General features: G+C 47.1%; 1 protein-coding gene across 1 annotated transcript in view; it reads right to left on the bottom strand.

Annotated features, from left to right (window-relative positions):
* Positions 1–21152, bottom strand: part of PTK7 (protein tyrosine kinase 7 (inactive)) — an 86771-nt gene extending 65619 nt beyond the window's left edge. Inside the window, exon 1 of the mRNA XM_043999377.1 lies at positions 20958–21152. Within this exon, the coding sequence (XP_043855312.1) occupies positions 20958–21030 (73 nt within the window). The 5' untranslated portion in view covers positions 21031–21152. The remainder of the gene's footprint in view (positions 1–20957) is intronic.
* Positions 21153–22788: the final 1636 nt, after the last annotated feature.

The raw sequence follows: 22788 nt of genomic DNA, 5'->3' as shown, positions 1-22788 counted from the left end.
GAACTGCTGGGCCATTAGGTGCCTGCACAAGGAGGTTCCAGAGGAGAGTCTCCCTTAATGCTAGTGCCTTCTCTCTGCTGATTATCTCCAATTTATCCTGTCTATATTTTGTTTATACATTGTTGTTTACAGGTTGTCTCCCCATCAGACTGGGAGCTCCTAGAGAGCAGGGACTTCTTTTGCCTCTTTTTGTATCCTCATTGCTTAGCATGGTGCCTAGCATATAGCAGGCACTTAAAAAAATGCTAGCTGACCGACTCGAGGCTGCTGGAGAAGAGACAAAGACTTTTGAAGAGTAAAAAGACTTTGGATGAGGCTCCATAATGGATTATAAATGTGTGTTTTCTTTGGCCAGGGCAGTCTGGCCAGACTCTGGGGGCTGCTGGGCAAACAGTTTTCATATTTTAGTAGCTGGCCTCTGCCCAAGGCAGTCAGAAGTTAAGCAAGCTTTGAATGGGCTGCCCCAGGGCGAGCAGTTACAGACCCCAATACCTCTGCCTTCGGAATTCTTAATGAGGTCTAAAGACGGAAAAGAAGTCCTCTAGCAACCAAGTACTGAAGCCTGAAATATCACTCACCCTCCACTACTTTAAATGAATGCAAATGATTCAGCAACAAAACATGTAGCCCGGAGTGAAAAGCAGCCACATAGGATGGCTTGTCTCCCCAGCTTAGCACCCCAACCAGGCAGGGCACGGGAGGAGCCACACTATCTGAGGCGCAGCATGGCATGGCATAGCATAGCATGGCATAGCCTGCTGGGACCTGGTCAGGCTCAGCCACACAGAATCTGGCAAAAGCAGTAAGTGCCTGGGACAGACAACTAGCAGGAAGTTCAAATCCACAGGGAATGACATCTTCCAACCCCCTGGACCACCTCCTCAGCAGCCCAGATGGAGACCATCCGAGTTCCAGATCTTTATAGCTCTGGCTCCAGGGTGGAGACTATCACTGGAAAAACAAAAGGTATTGCTTTGATCTAATGAAAGGGGCTGGTCACAGGCATCTCAATGGGCTGTGGGATCTCATCCAGTCACCACACATCCTGTATTCAACAGCAAACATCACCCAGCTCTCCAAAGCCCCACCCCCCCTCCTCCTTTTCCCTACCAGATGCGGATAAGGATCTACCTGAAGAGCCTAACTCCTACAGACCTAAACCCAACTTAGCAGAAAGCTACAAAAACAGAAACAGCATTAAAAAACCCAAATTCACACCTTGTTTTTCCCTATTTAAATTCTCCTTGGGCTGGAGTGGGGAAAAAAGCAATTTGCCAGGCACATAAGAGCAACCTTCAGCTAACACATTTCCAACTTGGGGCTCAGGGGAGTTTGTTAGCTTGTCAACCTGATCAACAGCTCACACGATCCTACCAGCCAGCAATTAATTCAACTGCCACAGTTTCCACCTATGAGGGTAGCAACTGGAAAGTGATCCAGTTAAATCCTTACAAATCCTGTCCAAAATTTTCTGGCCATAGATGTAAACAAGGCATCAAAGGATTGGGGTGGCGGGGGGAGACCAAAGGAATGAACTAGGGCCAAACCAAGAAGTCAACAGAACTCAAGGAATGCAATTGGGTTCCCAAGGGCTGGTCCCAAGACTGCTCAGCACACAGTAGGCATTTACACATCTGAGTAGAAGTGAGTAGAGTCCTTGGGGCTTCATTACCTTCTCCACCCCCCCCCACAGTCTCCCCCCCCTGGGGTTGAGAGGATCGGCTTTCCCCCAGATGCAGGCATTTCACATCAAGGCTTAAGGGTTCTGCCTCAAAATAGCCCACTAAAAATGCCTTTACTAGTATATCAAAGGGTAGCAGGAAACTGGCTAGAATGGAGAGGGAGACAGACCTCCGAGCAAATCTCTGACACCTTTCTTCCCAGCAGTTAAAAGCCCTAACCTACAATACTTTATTCATCTCCTCCACATTCCCAGGGGAAAGGGAGGAGAGAAAGACCTCCACATTCCTACTTCACGAGCTATCAGGCCCCGGCTACCAGACCCCCAGGGCTCGGCAGTCTAAGCTAAGTGCTTGATCTGATAATGAGTCAGAGACCTCCTCCACACCACGGCCAGCCCAAACTGGCACACCCTTCCTTCCAGGTGAAAAGCCTGAGCTCTAACTAACTGCAAGGCAGAGAGAGAAAAGGTACCCAGGAAGTAGAGGTGAACATCCAGGAGGCTTAAGGGATGAATCCATGCTCTAGTCTAAGGGGGAAAAATTCTGCGGATCATTAAGATGGTGAAATCCATCCCCAGTGAAAAACATCTCCTCCTGAAATACCAACATGTCAGGCCAAACACACCAGACTCAACCAAATACAAAGCTCCTAGACCTAAGGGCCGCTTGGACCGAGGGGAGGGCAAGATGCTCAATGGAGAGAGACGCTGAATGGTTCATTTAATTAACCTCAGGACAAGATCTACATGCTGCCTCAGTGGGGAAGGCAAAAGAGAAACTTGCTCGTGGCAAGTTCGGTCAATACACAGCTAAATCCAGTCTACCCTCTTGCCCCCAGCCCCTGGGTCTTTCTCTACCTCTACACTTCTAGAGCCTCACATTCTGGTACCTCTGTCTTCTCTCCACAACTAAACTAGGGAAAGAACATTAAATAGAAGCTGAATCAATACTTCAACCATAAACTGGGCCCCATGTGAAGCTATTGTGTTTGATGCTGGATGAGTAAGAAAATTTAGGTCTAGTAGAGAATGACATAAACAGTATTTATCATACAACACACACACACACACACACACAAGAAAAGGTAGATAGAATCAGATGGTCTCGGGAGACAGGGAGACCTGGGTTCAAGTTTGGTTTCTGACACGTGATAGCTGTGACCCCAGGCAGTTGCTTAATCTCCCAGTACTCCAGGCAACACTCAAAACACAAAATTTCTGGAGGTGTTAATCTGCATTGGGAGAGGAAGGAAGGGTCCTCACTGGGAAGTTCCCTATACCAATAAAACCACAGGTCCATTCTTTATATGAATAAGTGATTTGGGGGAATGGGAGGATGAGGGAAGGCTTCAGGGAGGACGGAACATTTGAGTTAGGCTTTCAGGGATGGGCAGGAGGAATTCAAATAGTGAAGAGCTGAGGAAAGATATTCAAGGAATAGCAAAGAGTGGGAGTCCCGAAGGGCCCTTTGGAGGTCAGAGATTCCCCTGTATTTCAGTGCAATATAACCATTGAGGAAACAAGTGATATTTGTTGAATGTTGAATAATTGCTACACTGAAAAGTTTTTATTTAAAGTATTAATTCTCCATGGTAAAAAAAAAAAGTGGGTATTAATTAACATCAGGGCTACAATGTTTATCACGACTACCCAGGTGGGAAGTGGGATGAGAAAAGACTATGGCAAAACTGTGAGTCTTGGCAAATTGCTTAACCTCTCTGTGCCTCTATTTCCTTGTGTGTAGATGGGAGTTCGATGGGATGGCCTAATGTCCTTTCACACTAGGATACTTTTACCTGCCCCACCGAGGGCCAGCAGACTTGGCTGATCCCAATAACAGGGTCTTACTTCAGCTTTAACTTCAAAGAAACCAAAGGGGAAAAAAAGGAAAGGGGCACCCCATCTTCTTCCTCCTAGCCCTAACCCCCTAAAGACCAGGACAAGGACTAGCATCAATTGTTTCTAAGTCCAGGGTTGTAAAGATCATTTAATGGTCATTACTGGTCTTGGGAATAGGAGGACACATGGGAAACCGGATACCTTAGGCCCCCTGCTATGGAGGAAGAAGGCCCCCAAGGCCCAGCCCCCCAGGGGCCATCGCCGTCTTGATCCCCTTTGTCCTCCAGAAGGGGCTCCTTCCTGGGGATCAGGAGACTGTAATTATGTTTATGGTGTCACCCACCTCACAACAACCTTCCACCGGAGACCTGGCTGGGATCTCTCCCTTTCTCCGGCCCACCTAGCCATAAACCCTCCCTTCCCCAGACCTGATGGGGTCTCTCCACAAATACCTGTGACTACCATAAACGCCCATAAACAGCCTCTGTTTATAGCTCAGCCTGCCTGCTGCTAAATGAGGGCGTTTGTTTCAAATTTGCAAATATCGAAAGAAGTCGAAACCCAAGTCCAGCCCTAAAATGAAATGTTCTGCATTCCAGCTCCACTGTGACATGGGGAACACAGCCAGAGGCCTCCACTGTTTACTCACTGGTTGGACTATCAGGAGAGGTATTTCCCTGTTCCCCAAGGAGGCCGTTTTGATCTGGGCCTGGAGTGGGAAAAGAGGGTGAAAGCAATGCAGGCTCACAAGGAGACATTAGTAACCCAAGATTTGCTCTCTTGCTTGGCTTGGCTTGGCTTGGCTAAGCTCAGCCCACTACCTTCCCCTCCCCCACATTTCCTGGGCCAACCCCAACCCCCTTCCCTCCCAGACAGGCTTCTGGAGCTTGTCAAACAAGGTCCTATGCTGCAGTCCCAAGTAGAGACTCGTCCTGGGCGCTGCCCCAGAGATACTGCCGAGATCCTCTTAGCAGCCTCCTCAGTGCCTCGGAAAACCATTCTAAAAAGAAATCCTCCAACCATGTTGGTCAATAAAGGTGAGGAGGCAATTAGCAGAGGAGAAGCAGGCAGGGCAGAATCAACCTTCCCTCCCGGACCTCCAGGGCTGAAGCCAGAGTACCCAGTACCCAGAGACGATCCCACCCACCCCCATTCCAAACTTACACCTACAAAACAAAGCAGCCCGAGGAGGAAGAGGGACAGGACAGGAAGAAGAAAATGAAGTCTCAGGTCAACTGGGAGTGAGCTGGAGAAACTCCTTCCCAGAGGTGTGTACTGCTGTTTAGGAAATAAGAGCCTTTTGTTTTAAGGAGGAATTTAGGAAAGGGGGGGGAAGCCCTCTTCCAAGCCCCCAGGGTTGTTCCAGAGTCCCAGCATCCCTCCTCTCCCCAACCCCACCTCCTCCTTCCCATAGCACTTCTCCCAACGAGTCCCGGCCCCCTGGGGTGGGGGAGGAGCTCACATCAGAGGCTTGCAAAACTGCCTGCAAGTTTGGCATTTTTTAAATTGGTCAGTTTAACAATTGGTTTAATCTGTTAAATTAACCAAACAGATCCAGTGATTTGCTCTTTGTAGCTGGCTTCAAGGCTAGGCCTTACTTCCTTTTGCAATTCTGGGGCTGCTAACCGGTGGCTGGGTGGCTAGGTGGCTAGATACTGTTGGCAGCTGCTGAAAGAACCTCGGATCCCAAAGTGGGGCACAAAGAACTCATTATCCTGGCCACACCACCTGTCTAGGGTTCCAATGAAGCCTTAACAAGTGTCACCCCACACACACACACACACACCTACCTTTTAAGCCTGGAGTTCTTAACCTGGGGTCCATAGGGTGTGTGTATATATTTCTGGGAATCCATGAACTTGGGTGGGAGAAGAATTCTAACTTTATTATCACTAACCTCCAACTGAAATTCAGCATTCCCTTGAATTATGACTTTTTTTTTTTTTGGATGAGGCAATTGGGGTTAAGTGACTTGCCCAGGGTCACACAGCTAGTCTGTTATGATCTTTTTAAAAATTTATTCCAGAGATTTCATCCGACTGCCAAAGGGGTGGTGGCCACAAAATAGGGGGGGCCCTGGCCTAGACAAATGAGTTTTACTTCTGTACCAGACAGGGCTTCGTCCTTGAAGAGGCAAAGATTCCTTCCACAAGTGACTGTCCACCATGGGGCCTACCTGACAGTCACTATTTATTCCCTGTGGAAGAATCCACAAAGTATCACCTCTCCCTGAACACCACCACCTCTTTCCCCTGCCCCACCCCAAATCTGTGATCTCTTGTGCCTGAGAGGTAGATACCCTGACCTCTAGATGCTCCATTCCAAGGTAACCAAGTAGCACCCAATATCATCCTTTCCCTGTTCAGCCTCCGAGTCACAAAAGGACCACCCTGCTAGCATCCTAGATCAGAGTCAGGGCACTGCATATTACAGATGCTTAGTAAATGTTTATTGAATTTAATTGGTTTGGACAGTATAAATCACTGTGAAGAGGCCATCAACAGCATGGCCAAACTACAATAAACCAATAAGCAAGGAAAACCTGAAGATCCTAGAAATGGCCCAGGGGCGGAAATGACTAAATTTCAAAGCAGAAAGGAGGCTTTAGAAGATTTTGTTTTACTGATGAGAAAATCGAGGCATGGAAATTCAATGATTTGTCTAAGATCACCTAGCAAAGCTAAGACTGGAACCTACCTCCTGACTCCCAGACTAGTCCAACATGATAAAAACCCCCGCATGGCACACTTTAAGTGTATACAACAGAAATAGAGGATATGTTGTATGAAAGAACATTCTCAAGCTTTAAAAAAAAAAAAGCTTGGGAATACTTGGAATAAAAACAACAGAGAAATAAGGGTGTGGGCTTATGTGTTTATATACAGTATATATATTACATATATACATATATGAAAAACAGACTATATTCACATAGAAAGGTCATTAAACAAAGAATCTGAGCAAGTTGTGGTTTATTCAGGGAAGGCTGTCTAAAGGCCATGAATTTTAAGCTAGGTTTGACAAGAGGGACAAGTAGAGCATAAGGAAAAGTAATGAGTTTAGCAAGAAGGTTCCTCCACATACCACACACACACACCCCAACTTAGCAGTTTAATATATTGGAGAAAGTGCTAGATTGAGGAATTAGAAGAACTCTGTTCAAGTTCAGGCTTTGGCCCTTGGTTTCCTCACTTGTAAAAGATTGCCCTGGGGGTAACTAGGTGGTACAGTGGATAAAGCACCGGTCCTGGATTCAGGAGGACCTGAGTTCAAATCCAGCCTCAGACACTTGACACTTACTAGCTGTGTGACCCTGGGCAAGTCACTTAACCCTCATTGCCCTGCAAAAAAAAAAAAAAAAAAGATTGCCCTACTTCCCTAACAGGGTTGTTGAGAGGAAAAAACTTTGGAAAACCTTAAAAGGGTTTCAGAAGTATGAGCTATGAGTTATTCCTCAATGATACTAGGATCCATTACAACTGACATAATCCCATGGCATTCTCTACTGTGGGAGATGTTGCCTACAAATCCCAGCATGCCTCAGCGGCTTGGAATGTGGAAGAGCACAGCAAGCAGGAACCTGTAGTCACCCATGACCTTCCACATGCATCATACTAAGGCCAAAAGCTCCATTTTCAGAGAAGAGCTCTGCTCTTTGGATCTTCTTCTACAGAACCCTGTGACTCCAGGCTAAGTTCTCAAGAACTCACTGGGTATTCATTCACAGGAGCTCTGTTTCCATGATGGATGGACACTATCCACTCTTGGAGAACTTAAATTCCCAGATGCAAACTCCTCCAGTTAGAAAGGATTTCAGTAAATTTACCTGATCCTTCCTTTTCCCTGGAGCTCCCAGGAGAAGTTCATCTAAACCACTCTGGAAAGATGGACCATTTCTTCACAGTCTGTCTCTCCCAGAGGACACCAAGATTCCAGTTTCCTATGGTAACATGTGCCAGTCTTTAATTCTTTAATAGGGCAGTGAGGTGGTAAAGTGGAAAGACTGCTGGGCCTAGAGTCAGGAAGACTTGAGTTCAAATCCAGCTTCGGACATTAGCTGTGCGACCCTGGACAAGTCGCTTCACCCTTTTTGCCTCGGTTTCCTCTGGCAAATGAGCTGGAGAAGGAAATGGCAAACTATTTCAGCATCTTTGCCAAGAAAACTCCAAATGCGGTCACGAAGAGCTGTGACCAAAACAACTGAACAACAACACTATGTGTTCACTGACAATTCATTTCTCCTCTCTGGGCCTCAGTTTCTTGCCCATCTTTTTTTTTTTTTTTTTTAGTGAGGCAATTGGGGTTAAGTGACTTGCCCAGGGTCACACAGCTAGTCAGTGTTAAGTGTCTGAGGCCGGATTTGAACTCAGGTACTCCTGACTCCAGGGCCAGTGCTCTATCCACTGCGCCACCTAGCTGCCCCTGTTTCCTGCCCATCTTGACATTCTGTGGGCCTAAAAGGATCCATTCCCTGGTCTTTCCTCCACAACATCCCTTATCTTATTCCATACTGCACTCTGGAAAGCTATGCCACACCCACATCACCATTTTAGTCAAGTCCCAAGGCTTCTGTGCCTTACCATTAAGGAATAAGAAATTGCTTTGGGAGGGGCAGCTAAGTGGAGCAGTGGATAGAGCACCGGCCCTGGAGTCAGGAGTACCTGAGTTCAAATCCGACCTCAGACACTTAACACTTACCAGCTGTGTGACCCTGGGCAAGTCACTTAACCCCAATTGCCTCACTAAAAAAAAATAAAAAGAAATAAAAAATAAAAAGAAATAGCTTTGGGGCAGCTAGATGGTACAGTGGATAGAGCACCGGCCCTGAGTTAGGAGGACCTGAATTCAGGAGGACCTGAGTTCAAATCCGGCCTCAGACACTTAACACTTACTAGCTATATGACCCTAAGCAAGTCACTTAACCCCAATTGCCCTGCCAAAAAAAAAAAAAAGAAAGAAAGAAATAGCCCTCACAAAAAACAATGGAAGTGAGGAAAACCCAAGGGACTTAGGAAATACAAGGCTTTGGTCATCACTGGTCACAGAACATCAAAGTCGAACATTAGAGAGAAGGTAACAGATGCCCTGAGGGGGGAAGCGGCTTCTCCCAATCACACAATGAATTAGTTACAGAACCTGGGTGTCCCAAGCTCCAGTGTTTTCCACTGCACAACTAGTAGTTGTGTAGCCAAAATGTGCTCAGTGCTATAAAGCATGTAGGAAACTTCAAAAAACAGCACGACTTGGCACAGCCTCTCCTTCGGAGGAACCGAAGGGGAGAATACACCCAGGTTTCTCTTCTTAACTTTTTCCCTCTGTAGGTCCAAATCAATCCACTAGTTTCAGCTAATTTTGGGAGATCTCTATGGAAAGATAACACAGACAAGCTTGCCTGAAGTTTCTTAGGGAAACATGATGCAAAGTCTGGGATGCTTCCTCTTTAAACTCAGTCAAGTGTGATGTAATAAACACGACTATCCACCACAATCATAAAACACTGCGCTGGTTACAGTGAGATGAGGAAAAAATGGTGTTGGGAAACCCTTTCCTGGGTCAGTATTCCTACTCCAGAGCCCTAGGAAAGCAGAGCAAATGATCTAAGTGTGACAGTGAGTATTTACATGGAGATATAAGGACAAAATATAGATGCACACCCACATATATGTATTGTATATGTACATGTACACACACACATACAGAATCAGTCCCCATCCTGAAAGCATGTAGGAAACTTCAAAAAACAGCACGACTTGGCACAGCCTCTGAGGAACTGAAGGGGGGAATACACCCAGGCTCACATTTTACTATTACTACATAAAGTAACTCCACTTACTGAAGAAGACATGCGACTATGAAACAAATGCAAACTGGATGCCTCATCCCCCTAAACCTCCCATGACTGGTCTTTTCTGCTCTCCTCTTGGTAGGGGAAGGGAGCACTGGTAGGTTATCCCAACACTGCTGAAATAAATGTCCACCTTACCCCAGCCCAGGAGCTGCAGAGTCAGTATATGGGAGCCGCACCCTTGTAAATAGCAAGCCTTTGCCTCTAGACTTAGGTAGACCAATCTGTGTCCCTCATCCCTAATCACTGTACCAGGAGAGAGCTTGCCACCAACAAAGGCAGAAAAGCACTTGTGTTCCTTTCTAGCGGAGAGAGGGCTCCCGGCTCAGTGCTGGGCTATTTACAACCATGATGGAAGTCTCCTCACTCTCCAGAGCAGACAATTAATTAATTGCACCTTACCTGAATCTCCCTTTGCTTTTTATCTTGGGGGAGGCTAGGGGTGTGAGGGAGTGGGAAGGGTATGGAGCCAAGAGCAGTGGGTGACTCAGTAAATCAGCACTGAACCAGTGCTGCCCTTCCAGAGAATCAGCATCCAGGGTGAGGGAGGGGAAGCTCCAACCAGGAAATGCAGAGTGGCTGTGTTTGGAAAAGGCCCAAATTTATGAGTTGCTGCTGAAATACCAAGGCCCATTTACAAAGAGACTTTGCAAAATCCGTGCATTAGAATGAGGCAAATTATTTAAGAAGCGGCCTTAAGCCAAAGGGGTCTTTGTTGGGTCTTCTCCAGTGGAGATAAAAGAATGAGGCTGAGAAGGAAAAGCTTTCCATGATTAAAGCCTCCGAACAGTGCCCATGGTGGTACACCGGTGTCCTGAGATCCCCAAATGACAAGATCTGTATTTTCTGTGTCCTTGCTCAGCTAGGGAAGGAGGCACTTCCCAGGCATCACCATGTTATCACACCGAGGGGATGAGGCGCACCATGAAATTAAGCCTGTTAACATCTAAGACGTGGCTCACACACCACTGGGTATATTTATTGGCAGTTCCAAGTCACACTCCATTCACAAAATCTCAGAAATCACCCCAGATCTCTTCCCCTTCCTAATCTCCACTTCCCTATCACAGTTATCTTTATGACACATTTTGGCACATAACTATATTAGTTTAGCACTTTACTGTATTTGTGTTGTTCCTTATCTCTATCAGAAAGATAGGTGATAGATATATATGTGTGTGTCTGTCTGTCTTATCCATCCATCTGTCCTCTAAGATAAACCATAAGCTCCTCTATTTAGCTTTTAAAACTATCCTACAAAATCTGACCCCGGTCTCATTAGACTTTATTCTCCCTCTTGCACCCTAAAATCCAAGCAAAAAGGCTTTCTCTCTGTGCCTCACTCAAGACATTCCATCTCCAACACTCCATCTTCCATCTCCATGCTTTTGCAGCAGCTGTGTCACTCCCTCCTTACCTCCACCTTTGTTTCTTCTTCCTTTAAAATGCAGCTTAGAACATCTTCTCATGAAGCCTTTTCTGATCTCCACAAGTGCTAATGACCTATATCCAAAACTACCTTGTACTTAACTACTTTGTGTATGTGTGTTTGTGAATAAATTTTATATTTATGCTGTATATATTTTTATATTTATGGGTTGTCTCTCCAAGGCAGTTAGGTGGCCAAGTGATACAGTGAGGGGCCTGGAGTCAGGAAGACCTGAGTTCAGATCCAGTTTCAGACACTTACTGGCTGTGTGACCCTGGGCAAGTCACTTAACCCTGTTTGCCTCAGTTTCCTCATCTGTTAAAATGAGCTGGAGAGGGAAATGGCAAAGCACTCCAGTATCATTGCCAAGAAAACCCCAAATGGGGTTGGGCACATCTGAAATGACTGAACAGCAATAAAAGCTGTCTCTCCAGTTAGAATGTGAGTAGGACCCATTTCATTCTTTGTAATATGTGGTGTGAATATGAGAGAGTTTTATTCTTTGTACTTGTATCGGCAACACTTAGCACAGTGCCTGATACATAGGAATTTTTTTTTTAATCGTTGGTTGATTGATCTCCATAAGATGAAGTATTAGACTAAATGGCAGGAGTCCCTTCCCAGTTTGTGTCTGTGTCTGTCTTGCTTCCCCATTAAAGAAATATTAAGGAGCTAGATATTTCTGAACCTGACCCATCCTGTCCTCTCTGAGCCCTGCCCTCCCCTCCCCCAACACAACACTTAGCATAAGGCTGGGCAAACAGCAGGTGTTCAATAATTAATTAGAATCCTAAAATGGCAGAGCCAGAAAGGGCCTTGGGAATAGTGCCACCTCTTCACTTCACAAGAAACTGAGATCCAGAGAGGGATTATACAGATGGAAAGGAGCAAACTCAGATTTTGAACCCAGATTCTTGGACACCAGATCCAGTGAATGCTCTTAGCAGAAATCCTGTCTTACACCTCGGGAGTATTCTCATTTTACAGGAGGCCCAGAGAGTGAGGTTTGCAAAAGTCCCACGGAACTAATGACAAAAGCAGGACCAGAAGCCCAATCTCTTGACTTCTAAGCCAAGGCTCTCTTCCATTACATTATCATTGGAAAGGTCCCCAGAGAAGGAGACAGAAGACTTGGATTCAAATCCTTGCTTTGATGCATCCTACTTTTGGTGACCTTGGGCAGGTCAAGGTTCTCTGGCTCTAAACTCCATCTGGAAAAGGAAAAATTTAGATCAGATCATCTCTGAAGTTCCAACTGCCTCTCAATCTATAATTATGACCTCTCTCCCATGCAACACCCAGAGGCCCAAATTTCCAGGCGAGGCAGAGTAGTTTCCTGGAAAGTTACTGGATTTGGAGCCTTCTACATCTTTGTGAGACCTTAAGACAAGTCATCCATCTGTCTCCAGGCCTCAGTTTCCTTACATGTAAAATCTGGGCACTGGACTGGAAGATCTTTAAGCTTCAGCCTCTAACTGATCCATGCACTAAAGTATGACTACTGGGATAAAATGTTGGCCTCCTTCCCCAACACAATGGCAAGCCCAGACTAGGGGCTGGGCAAGAGAAAAGGCAATCACGTAATGAAACCAAATTACTATTTAGAGTTGAAAAAGACCTCAGAGGTCATTGAGAACAACCTCCTTCATTTTTTCAGATGAAGAAATTGAGGTCCAGAGAGATCAAGCAAGATTTACAATCTTCATCACTCACCCAGCTTTCAACAAACTTGATAAATTCATAGATTAGATCTCATCATTCGAAGACATGGGGGGGGGCGCAGCTAGGTGTTGCCATGGCTAGAGCCTTGGGCCTGGAGTTAGAAGTACCTGAATTCAAATCTGACACTTTCAAATTCAAATCAAACACTTTCCAGCTGTGTGACTGGGGGGCAAGTTGCCTCCAAACAACAACAGCAATGTGTGACAGTGGACCTAAAGTGGGGAAGACCTGGATTAAAATCACTTCTGACACTTGCTATGTGACCCTGGGCAAATCACTTAGTCTATAAGCCTCAGTTTCTTCCTCTGTAAATTATTATAATCACAGCTGCAGTGCCCATCTCACAGTTGTTGTGAGACTCCAATGAGATAATAATGGCTATAAAGCACTTGGAAAACTTAAAACACCAGTCATTTATTATTATGATGTTTCTACGAGATAGGAACCTGGACTCTGCCCAGTTACTTTAAAAAATCAAGTTTCATTGATTTTCTTCAGTCGTAAATGCCTACTGGGTGCAGAACACTGATCCAGGCACTAGGGAAGATGCAAAGCTCAGACACCAGCTCTGTGAGGGGTTTTGAGTCTAGGAGGAAAATAAGTAATGGATACAGAAAATTCGAATGTACAATACTACCCAATAAATACATCAGAGACATACCCAAGTGCCATTGAGGCTTCCTAAGTCAGCCAAAGAATTAATCCAGAGGGGGAAACAGTGCTTGGCAATTCAATGACTCTGACTCCAGGAAGAGATGCCAGGTCCAAGTTCATTAGCCCTTGGAGCCAAGTTGCCTCCTGGCTACATACACTGCCTCTTGACAGCATGACCGAGAAATGTCTTAAATATGGAGAAGAAAAGAGGGCGGAAAAAGTGACATGCTACACAAGGATTCCTCAAACCACTGATTAGCTGTGCTGAGCCGGCTCCACCACAGTGCCATAGGGCTGGAGTTGGCATGAATGCATATTGCAATACAGTGAACTCAGCAGCCCTGAGATAGGAATCTGGCCCAGCTATACGGAGGGCACTTTCACCAAACCTGGATAAATGGAAGCTAGCTGGTGGGAGTCACGAGGGGAAGGGCAACAGTACTAAAAAGAATACAGGGGAAAAAGATCAAGCCCAGCAGGTAACGGATAAGACTTAAGTAGTTAACCACAGCAATACTGGACCCAAGACTCTAACCAGAGCTGCCTGGTTCTCTTAATTCAGAAATAGAGCACCAAGGGGACCCAGCAGAAAAAAAAAAACATGTTTCTGAGATTAGAGGAAAAAGGCCAGAAGGGCAGGCAGGCAAGGTAAGCCAAGGACACTCAACCCTGGGAATAACCCTTTCTTCCACAGAGTTGCCTTGTCAAGTTAGTCTTGACTTATACATTATAAGTCAAGGACAGGGGCAGCTAGGTGGCACAGTGGACAGAGCACCGGCCCTGGATTCAGGAGGACCTGAGTTCAAATCTGACCTCAGACAGTTGACACTTACTAGCTGTGTGACCCTGGGCAAGTCACTTAACCCCAATTGCCTCACAAAAAAAGAATAAATCAAGGACAGTAATTCCCCCTTATCCCATCAAATCCAAAAGATGAGACAAGAGATGATTTAGACTTTGGGGAGCCATGAAGTCAAAGCCCTTCTTTTACAGATAGGAACGCTGAGGCCCACAGAGGTAAACCACTTGCCCAGGATCACACAGCATCCCGCACTGATGGTGATAGGTCATAAGATTTAGACAGGAGAGACTTAAAAAAATATTCCATTCAACCTCTTCATTTTCAGGGATGGGAAAACTGAGTTCCTGCAAGGAAATCGATCAATCAATCTCAATCTGGCTGCTAGCCTTTAGGAGCAAGCTGATCAGGGCTAAAGAAAAAGAGCTGATACAAAAATGTAACTGAGGCAATGACACCAACACCAAACAAAGTGGAAGCAGTACACAAATTTCTGTTGTTTAGTTGTTTCTCAATCAAGCCCAACTCTTCATGACCCCATTTGGGGTTTTCTTGGCAAAGATACTGGAGTGGTTTTCCATTTCCCTCTCCAGCTCATTTTTTTTTTCCCCTTCAGAACAATGAGGGTTAAGTGACTTGCCCCGGGTCACAAAGCTAGTAAGTGTCAAGTGTCTGAGGCCAAATTTGAACTCAGGTCTTCCTGAATCCAGGGCTGGTGCTTTATCCACTGCACCACCTAGCTGCCCCAGCTCATTTTTACAGATGAGGAAACTGAAGCAAACTGGGTTAAGTGATTTGCCCAGGGTCACACAGCTAGTAAGAGTCTGAAGCTGGATTTGAACTCAGGAGGATGAGTCTTCCTGACTCTAGGGCTGTACCACCTAGTGGTCCATAGTACACAAATAGGGGATGCATATGTACTGGAGCACACAACTATGGCAACCTGGAAACTCCCTTCCTTAGGTCAAGTCTTAAAATAACATACATCAAATTAGATCCCTAAGTTATAAATGCGATAATGGTAAATACCAATACTTTTGAGTTTCAGTAGGAAGACAGCATGGTGCCAAGTGGCAAGAGTCCCAAGCTGGGAGTCAGGAGACACGGTTCTAGTCCCCACTTGGCTACTAACCATCCCTCTGAACATTCAGTAAGTCAAGAGTACCATTTCAGATCTCAGTGTTTTCCACTGTAAAATGAAGGCACTGGAGCAAATGTTCTCTAGATTCCCTTCCAATTCTGACAATCTATGCATCTATGAAAAGAAGATGAGATACTGTGGCAAAGTGGATCGAAATCTTGGGATCTAAAGGACCTGAATTCAAGTCTAGCCTTTTAACATATACTGGTGGTGTGGCCTTTGGCAGGATACTTAACTCCTCAGTACCCCAGGCTGTTTCCAGATACTGTATATGGCAGAGTAGATGCCATCAGCATTGGTATAGGAGTTTTCTCTACAAGTTTCCTAAACAGAAGGAATAACAGATCTGGCCCTAAAATTAAAAAATTAAAAGTAATATAGTATAAGTGTGTGTATGTTTGTATGTATATACACACACTATATAGTATATATATAGTATTAATATAGTATAAATATCTCTAAGTGTAGTATTAGTATAATACAGTAGATATAAATTAGTAAAACATAACACAGTATTAGTCTTTATAAACATGGTATCGCATTAGTCTAATAAAAAGCACATAGTTGGATAGAGCACCGGCCCTGGAGTCAGGAGTACCTGAGTTCAAATCCGGCCTCAGACACTTAACACTTACTAGCTGTGTGACCCTGGGCAAGTCACTTAACCCCAATTGCCTCACTAAAAAAAAAAAAAAGCACATAGTACAAGGGGCAGCTGGATGGCATAGTGAATAAAGCACCGGCCCTGGATTCAGGAGGGCCTGAGTTAAAATCCAGCCTCAGACACTTGACACGTACTAGCTGTGTGACCCTGGGGCAAGTCACTTAATCCTCATTGCCCCAGAAAAAAAATAAAAGCACATAGTACAGTATTAATATGGTATAGTTATATATAGAATGAGTATAATAAAATATTAGTTTAATGTAAGCTTAGTATAGTGGCAACTAGGTAGGTGGCTTAATGATAGATCAAAGGGCCTGGAGTCAGGGAGATCTAAGTTCAAATGCAGCTTCAGATACTCACTAGCTATATGACCCTGGAGAAGTCACTTAACCTCAATTTGCCTTAATCCATTGGAAAAGGAAATGGCAAACCACTCCATTATCTCTACCAAGAAAACCTCAAGGACAGTATGATCCACAGGGTCAGGAAGAGTCAGATACAACTGAACAACAAAACATAGTCTAGTATAGTATAAGCATAATATAGTATTCATCTAGCATAAGCCTAGCCTACAGTCTAGTGCAGTATTTTTTTGTTTTTGTTTTTGTTTTTTTGTTTTTTAGTGAGGCAATTGGGGTTAAGTGACTTGCTCAGGGTCACACAGCTAGTAAGTGTTAAGTGTCTGAGGCCAGATTTGAACTCAGGTACTCCTGACTCCAAGGCCGGTGCTCTATCCACTGCGCCACCTAGCTGCCCCTAGTGCAGTATTAGTATTGTATTAGTATAGCATTCAGGGTTTGGTGTGGTGTGGCCTGGTCCATCTGTGTTTCTCTGGGGGACAGCAGGCCCATAAGAGGGAGGATAGTTCAGTCTATCCTGTAGAAGAACAGACTCATAGCCTCATACAATGGAAAGAGCTCTGAACTGGGAGCCACAGCCGCCCCTAAATGACCATCCCAGCTCTGCTACTTTCCTGCGTGACTTTCTTACCCTCTCTGGATCCCAGTTTTCAGTACTTTGTAAAATGAGAAGGCTGGAAGATGACCTTTAAATTTCCTTCCAGCTCTAAACTGATGATCCTATAGATATCTAGCCCAACTCCAGCATTTCACAAATAGGGAAGCTCAGAAAGGGGAGGTGACTTTCCCAAGGTCATCTAGCTTCTGAGGGACAAAACCAGGACCCCAGCTTAAGTAAAGTGACTCCCAAGTCTAGTGCTCTTTCCATTTCTTCAAAGCAGCAAAAGCCTCATGCCCAGAAGTCTCAGTGGGTCTCAGAATACACACCAGCACTATGAAAGAGGAGCCTAAATGGAAAAGCAGGTTTGTTTCTTTGATATGGCAGAGTGAGCAGAGTAGCCTGAATCCTCAGATTTGAGAGAGGTACCAATGACCCAAGTACCTATAGGAAAAGGGAACTGGTGGCCTGAGAATCAAAGAGGAAGAAAGGGTGATGGACACACTTATCTCTGTCTATTGAACCCTTTGCCTACACTGAGGTGGTATGGTGGATAGAGGGCTGGGCCTGGAGTCAGGAAGACCTGAATTCAAATCCTGATTTGGACACTTATTAATCTGTCTGCCTCAAATTCTTCAACTGGAAAATGGGGATAAAAATAGCACCTACCTTCCAGGGCTGTTGTGAAGATCAAATGAGTTAAAGGCACAAAGTAGGCACTCTATACAAATGCAAAATACCCAAATATCCATTCATTTAACAAATATTTACAACCAACAATCATATGCCTAACACCATGGGATCTACAGAGACCAACTGTAAGACAGCCCCTCCCCTCCAGAAGCTGCCATTCTAATAAGGGAGGGAACGTGTCCACAAATAACCATAATATTAGGTAGGAAATGATAAAAGCTATATAAGTGGTACAGGTGTGCCCTGTAGGAATTCAGTGGACTGGGAGATCTTTTTTTGCTGGGTTAATCATCTAAGGTGCTAAGATTTGAAACTGGAGGATTTCTGTAGACAGAGAAGGGGAGGGAAGACATTTATGGAATCATATATAGCATGTTAGAACCAAATGGAACCTATAAATTATCAAGCCCAAAGCTTCTTAAACTATGGGTTTTGACCCCATATGGGGGGTCTAATAATTCAATGTGGGGACGGTGAAAAATTTGGCGACAGTAAAAGGTTATGTATACCTATTTTAGATACCTAGAAACCCAGGGTCATGCAAAAATTTCTTGCAAGTGGAAAAAGTTTAAGACACCCCTGATCTAGCCCAATGCCATTGTTTTACAATGAAAAGCTATGTTTGAAGGCATGTTCACATTTGGAAAGCTAAGTGAAGTTTGGCTTATATAAAGGGAATAGTGAGGAATGTTTAACGGGGATGTATGGGAAAGTAGATTTGGAACAGACTTCAGAGGACTTAAATACCAAAAGAGAAATCCTAATGATAGCTGGGAGCCATTGAAGATTTTAGAATAGAGAAGTAACATGATAAAAAGTAGTATAAAAAGCAAGACTTATCTGTCCATCTGGTATAGAATGAGAGTCTATCCCACCCCACCCGCAACTTCTCAGAAAATCATCCATTCACTGATAACAGAGTTTCCTAGAGCTGCCTGAATATGGTCATAAAAAATGACCAATAAGGCCCAGAATGAAGTGCCATTCCATGTGGGCCCCCAACATCCCCAAAGGAGTAAGGCCCTGCGAAGTAAATGTAGGAACAACTAAGGAGAAGCCAAATTGACCAGTTCAGGAACTCTAGTTTCCAAAAGAGAAAGCCCTCTTCTCTTCTCCCATACTTATCACAACGGGGATCTCAAGGTTTGGAAAGTTACTGGGCCATTTACTTCATAATTACTCAAACTTCAAAACATCCTAATCCACAACAAGCCCAGCTGCCTGGGCCCCTCTCCTTCTGGCCTTATTAAGACTCTGGGGTCTCTCCATGCAAAGTCTTGTTAATTACATAGTTAAACAATGAGATGGAAAATTCTACTGTGATCTATTAAAAATAAAATCACTGCCCCCTGAAGTCATGCTGTCCGGGGGTGTGTTGAGCCCTGGATTTCACTTAAGGACAGCAGGCGCCATGGCCACGGCCATGGGCTATGATTGTTTACAGCACATGGACAGGTTCCACACCAAGGCCCATTTGGTGGAGTTGATTTAAGGCTCTCATTAAAATGTTCCTTTGTTGAGCACAAGGCAGCTTCCCCTTCTCACACTCACACACACACACACACACACACACCAGGAGATTCCAGACCTCATGTCCCATTCCTCGAGCTCCCTCTTGGTTTCCCCCCCATTCCCCCCCCCCATCACCACCACACACTAACGTCACAGGATTAACATCTGAGGAGTTGGTCTTCTCCTCACTGAAGGAATTTAGCATTTGCTGTACATGGGCACTGAGGCCCCAATTCCACAAGAATACCGACCCCTAGAACTCCTGGAACAATCCTTAGGAGCCCCAAACAAGATGGTGAGGAGCCATCACAACAAATCTAAATAACTAAAAGTCAGACAACCTAAAGGACAGCTTTTCCCCATATGGTTAGGATGCCTCGATCACAGAAACCACCACCAAACTTCCTCTTGGAACAGATGTGAACCCAGCCATATGTAATAACTAATCTGCCAATCACATTCTTTTCTTCAAGGGGTCTGAGACAGCTCTAGAAGTATCCCTGGACTCCCTTAACCTTTATGTGCAAACACTTGTTTCTCCTTTGCTTCCTACCTGGCCAAAGTGAAAAGGACACCAGACATGGAGTCACAAAACAAGGGGCTACAATCCTGGCTGTTCACCTTACTAAACGTTGTAACCTTAGACAAGTCACTTATTCTCTATAGGTCTAGGTTAGTTCATCTGTAAAATAAAGGAGGTCGACTGGATGGTCTCTAAGGTCTCTTCCAGCTTTAAGCCTAAAATCCTATTCCACCAAGCCCTGTGATCTGGGGCACAAAAGGTAAGGATAACTGAAAAGATAACAGAAATTCACCACCTCTAAACTCAGGTCCCCCCCCCCAATCGAATTCACTAAACAGGTGTCACAAATTATGACTGGGTCAAACGTGCAGGCCAAGCAGAAAGCCAAGAATCTGGCCCGAAACTTCATCTCCCAGGGAGAACAAGGTCTCCAGTAGCAGCTGTTATTATGGGTCAAGAAAGCCAACTATCTCAATGCTGCTGCAGAATCCTCTGCTTCTTCTGAACCAGCTCCTCTTAGGTGTGAGTGAGCCAGTAACTAGGATGGCCACAAGCTTGGGGGAGAAAGGGGGGAGGGGTAAATTCAGGACAGCAAAAATGTAAGACACCAAAAGATCACACATACACACACACCCCTCAAATGAAAGTGCCTGGGCCCTCCAAGAAGAGAAGAGATAAAACTTTTCAGCTCGTGCATTTTAATCCAAGGCTAGATAAAGAGAAAGAAAGGGGCAAGCAGGCATAAACTTTTTTTTCAGGCTTTGCTCCCCACTATTCAAGGCAGAATGAAAACCGGGGAAGGGGTCAAATCCCCAAAGGGCAGCCGCCTGCGACCTCATTATCCACCTCTTCCCGAGCCACCCATGCCCGATTTTGGCAGGGGCCACGGTAACTCCCTGGTGCCAACGGCAGCCTGTATGCAGCCCGTGCCCACCCGGCCAGTGCAGCTCCTCCGGCCGACGAGTGGAGGGCTCACTGCCCTGGATGGGCAGCTGGGGGAGGGGGAAGCCCCCAATCCGTCCCCTCGGTGTACGCTCCCCAGGAGCCCGGATCGCTGCTTAACAGAAGGAAGGAAGAGGGAGCCGGTCGGCTTAACAAAGGTCCATCCGCGCTCGGGCGGAGGGATGGATGGATAGATGGATAGATGGTTACGTGGAAGCCCCTAACGCCCCCTGGGCGCATCCCACCTCCCCAAAGAAAGGGCTCCGCCCGGAGCCGGGCACGACCCCGCCCCGTCAGCAGCCGGCCCCAAGCGGGTAGGGCTCTGCGGCTCTCCCCACTCGGGCCCCCGGAGCCCGGCAGCCCGCCGCGGGGGCAGGAGGAGGGGCGCCCGGGGCCAGGTCTCTCCGGGCAGGTAAGGCGGAGCCGTGCCGGCGAGGGCACCGAGAGGCCGCTGCCCAGGTGGGCTGCCTGCGCTCTCCCCCCGGGCGCCGGCCCAGCTCCGAGCAGCGCGCCCCGCGCTCTCCTCCCCAGGGCGCTCCGCTCCCTCGGTACTCACCGCTCAGCAGCAGGAGAAAGCCGAGGAGCGGCGGCCGGCGGGGGCTGCCCGGGGCCCCCGGCTCCGCTTCCATCGAGACCGGTTCTAGAGAGGTGAACGAGGGAGGAAGGGAAGGAGGTCGGAGCGGCTCCGCCGAGCGGCGCAGGACGGAAAGACGCTGCTGCTGGAAGCCGGGGCCGGGCCGCCGCCGCCACCGCCACCGCCGCCACCGCCGAGCTGTACGGAGAGCCGCCGAGCCGAGCCCGCGCGCCCCGTCCCCCGAGCAGCCCGCAGCCGCGCGCCGCCGCCAAGGGAAGCCCCGCCCCTCGCCCCCCCCCCCCGTCCCGGCGGCGCGCACCGCCCCCCCCCTGCAGCCCCGCCCCTTCAGGATACCCCTCGCCCAGACCGCTCTAGGAGCCCCGCCTTCGCAGAGCGCTCCGCCCCCTCAGAAGCCCACTCCCACCCCCCACCCCCACTCAACCCCAGTTGGGATCCCCGCCCCCTTAGCCCCTCCACCTAAGCCTCCTTTTGGAGCCCCGCCCTCTCAGGCACCCCGCTCGGTGAACGCCTGGTACCCCGCCTCTTTAGAACCCACATGTTAGTCGTGGTGCGGAGCCCGGCTCTCTTAGAACCTCCTCACAACCTCAGCCTCAGGGTTTCATAAATTGGGCAGGATCTGGGAAAGACCTGGTGGAGATGAGCAATGGAAGGGGGAGGGAGGAGGAAGGAGATGGTGTAGGAAAGACGGGGTGGGAGGTGAATAATGGGGGTAGGGAGGGGAAAAGATGAGGGTAGTGTGGGAAAAGAAAAGAAAGTAGAGGGGCAAGGGTGGCAGCGTAGGGAAGGAAAGAGAGGGATGGAGGACAATGTGAAAGACCTTGGGGGACTAGGAAACAATGTGTGTTGAGGAAGAAGGGAGTCGAGAGGGAAGTGTGAGGAGGTGAGGTGGGAAGGATAAGGGACAGTGTAAGGAGGAAGGAGACATGGGTGGGATGGGGGACAATAGGGGAATGACTTGTGGGAGATGGGGGACAGTGAGAATTGTTTCTGAGAACTAGACAGTTGGAGGAGACCCTAGGAATTGTGTATTGTCATATGGATCAGGCTTGGGGCTCCCCTCAACAACTATGCAAACAAGGACCCCAAGAGAGACTGGGTGATTTCAGACCAGGGAGGCGTGCCCCCCTTCCCTTTCCCCCTCTCCCCCAGTAACCTAACCTTCTAGGTCAGCCTTAGAACCACACCAGTTTCCTTGGTGTCCTCAGGACGAAGCTAATTTGAATCCCCCAAGACATGGCTGCCAACTGGAGAAGGCTCCACAGGGAAGCTGTGGTCTGGCTCTGGCCCAGCACCAATCTGAACCTAAAGCTAGGAAAGGCTGGCCTCAGGAATGCAGTAAGCAGGCAACTGAAGTTCAGTTCCAAGTCCATTACTGGACAACGTGAGCTGCAGGAGCCTCTATGACCAGGGGGGCCTGGCTGGTGGATCTGTCTGGCTTAGTCCTTTTTCCAAGCCTCTCAGTGCGGGGGGGGGGGGGGGGGGGGGGGGGCCCGGGGGCCCCCCACATTCTTCCTTTGTTGTAAGAGCTGCAAGGGGTATAGGAGGAGGGTGTGCAAGAGACAGACTCCACAAGATAGGCTCCAGCTGCTGTTCACTCCTTCAGGATGTACTGGGAGAGATCATAGTCTTCTTTTCCAATAGGCTGGGGGGGGGGGAGGGTTAATGGGGTAGAGAGAGGCATGGGGACTGCAGAACTCGAGCTTAGCCTTCACTTCCGCCCAACCTTAAGCCCAGAGGATGGTGGGGGGGAAGGCTTTGGGTGAACAGCTCTAACTCTCCCTCTGCCCAAGCA

The sequence above is a fragment of the Dromiciops gliroides genome, chromosome 4 (assembly GCF_019393635.1).
Source record: "Dromiciops gliroides isolate mDroGli1 chromosome 4, mDroGli1.pri, whole genome shotgun sequence".
Taxonomy (NCBI): Eukaryota; Metazoa; Chordata; class Mammalia; order Microbiotheria; family Microbiotheriidae; genus Dromiciops; species Dromiciops gliroides.
This window is presented reverse-complemented; position numbering and strand designations above follow the sequence as displayed.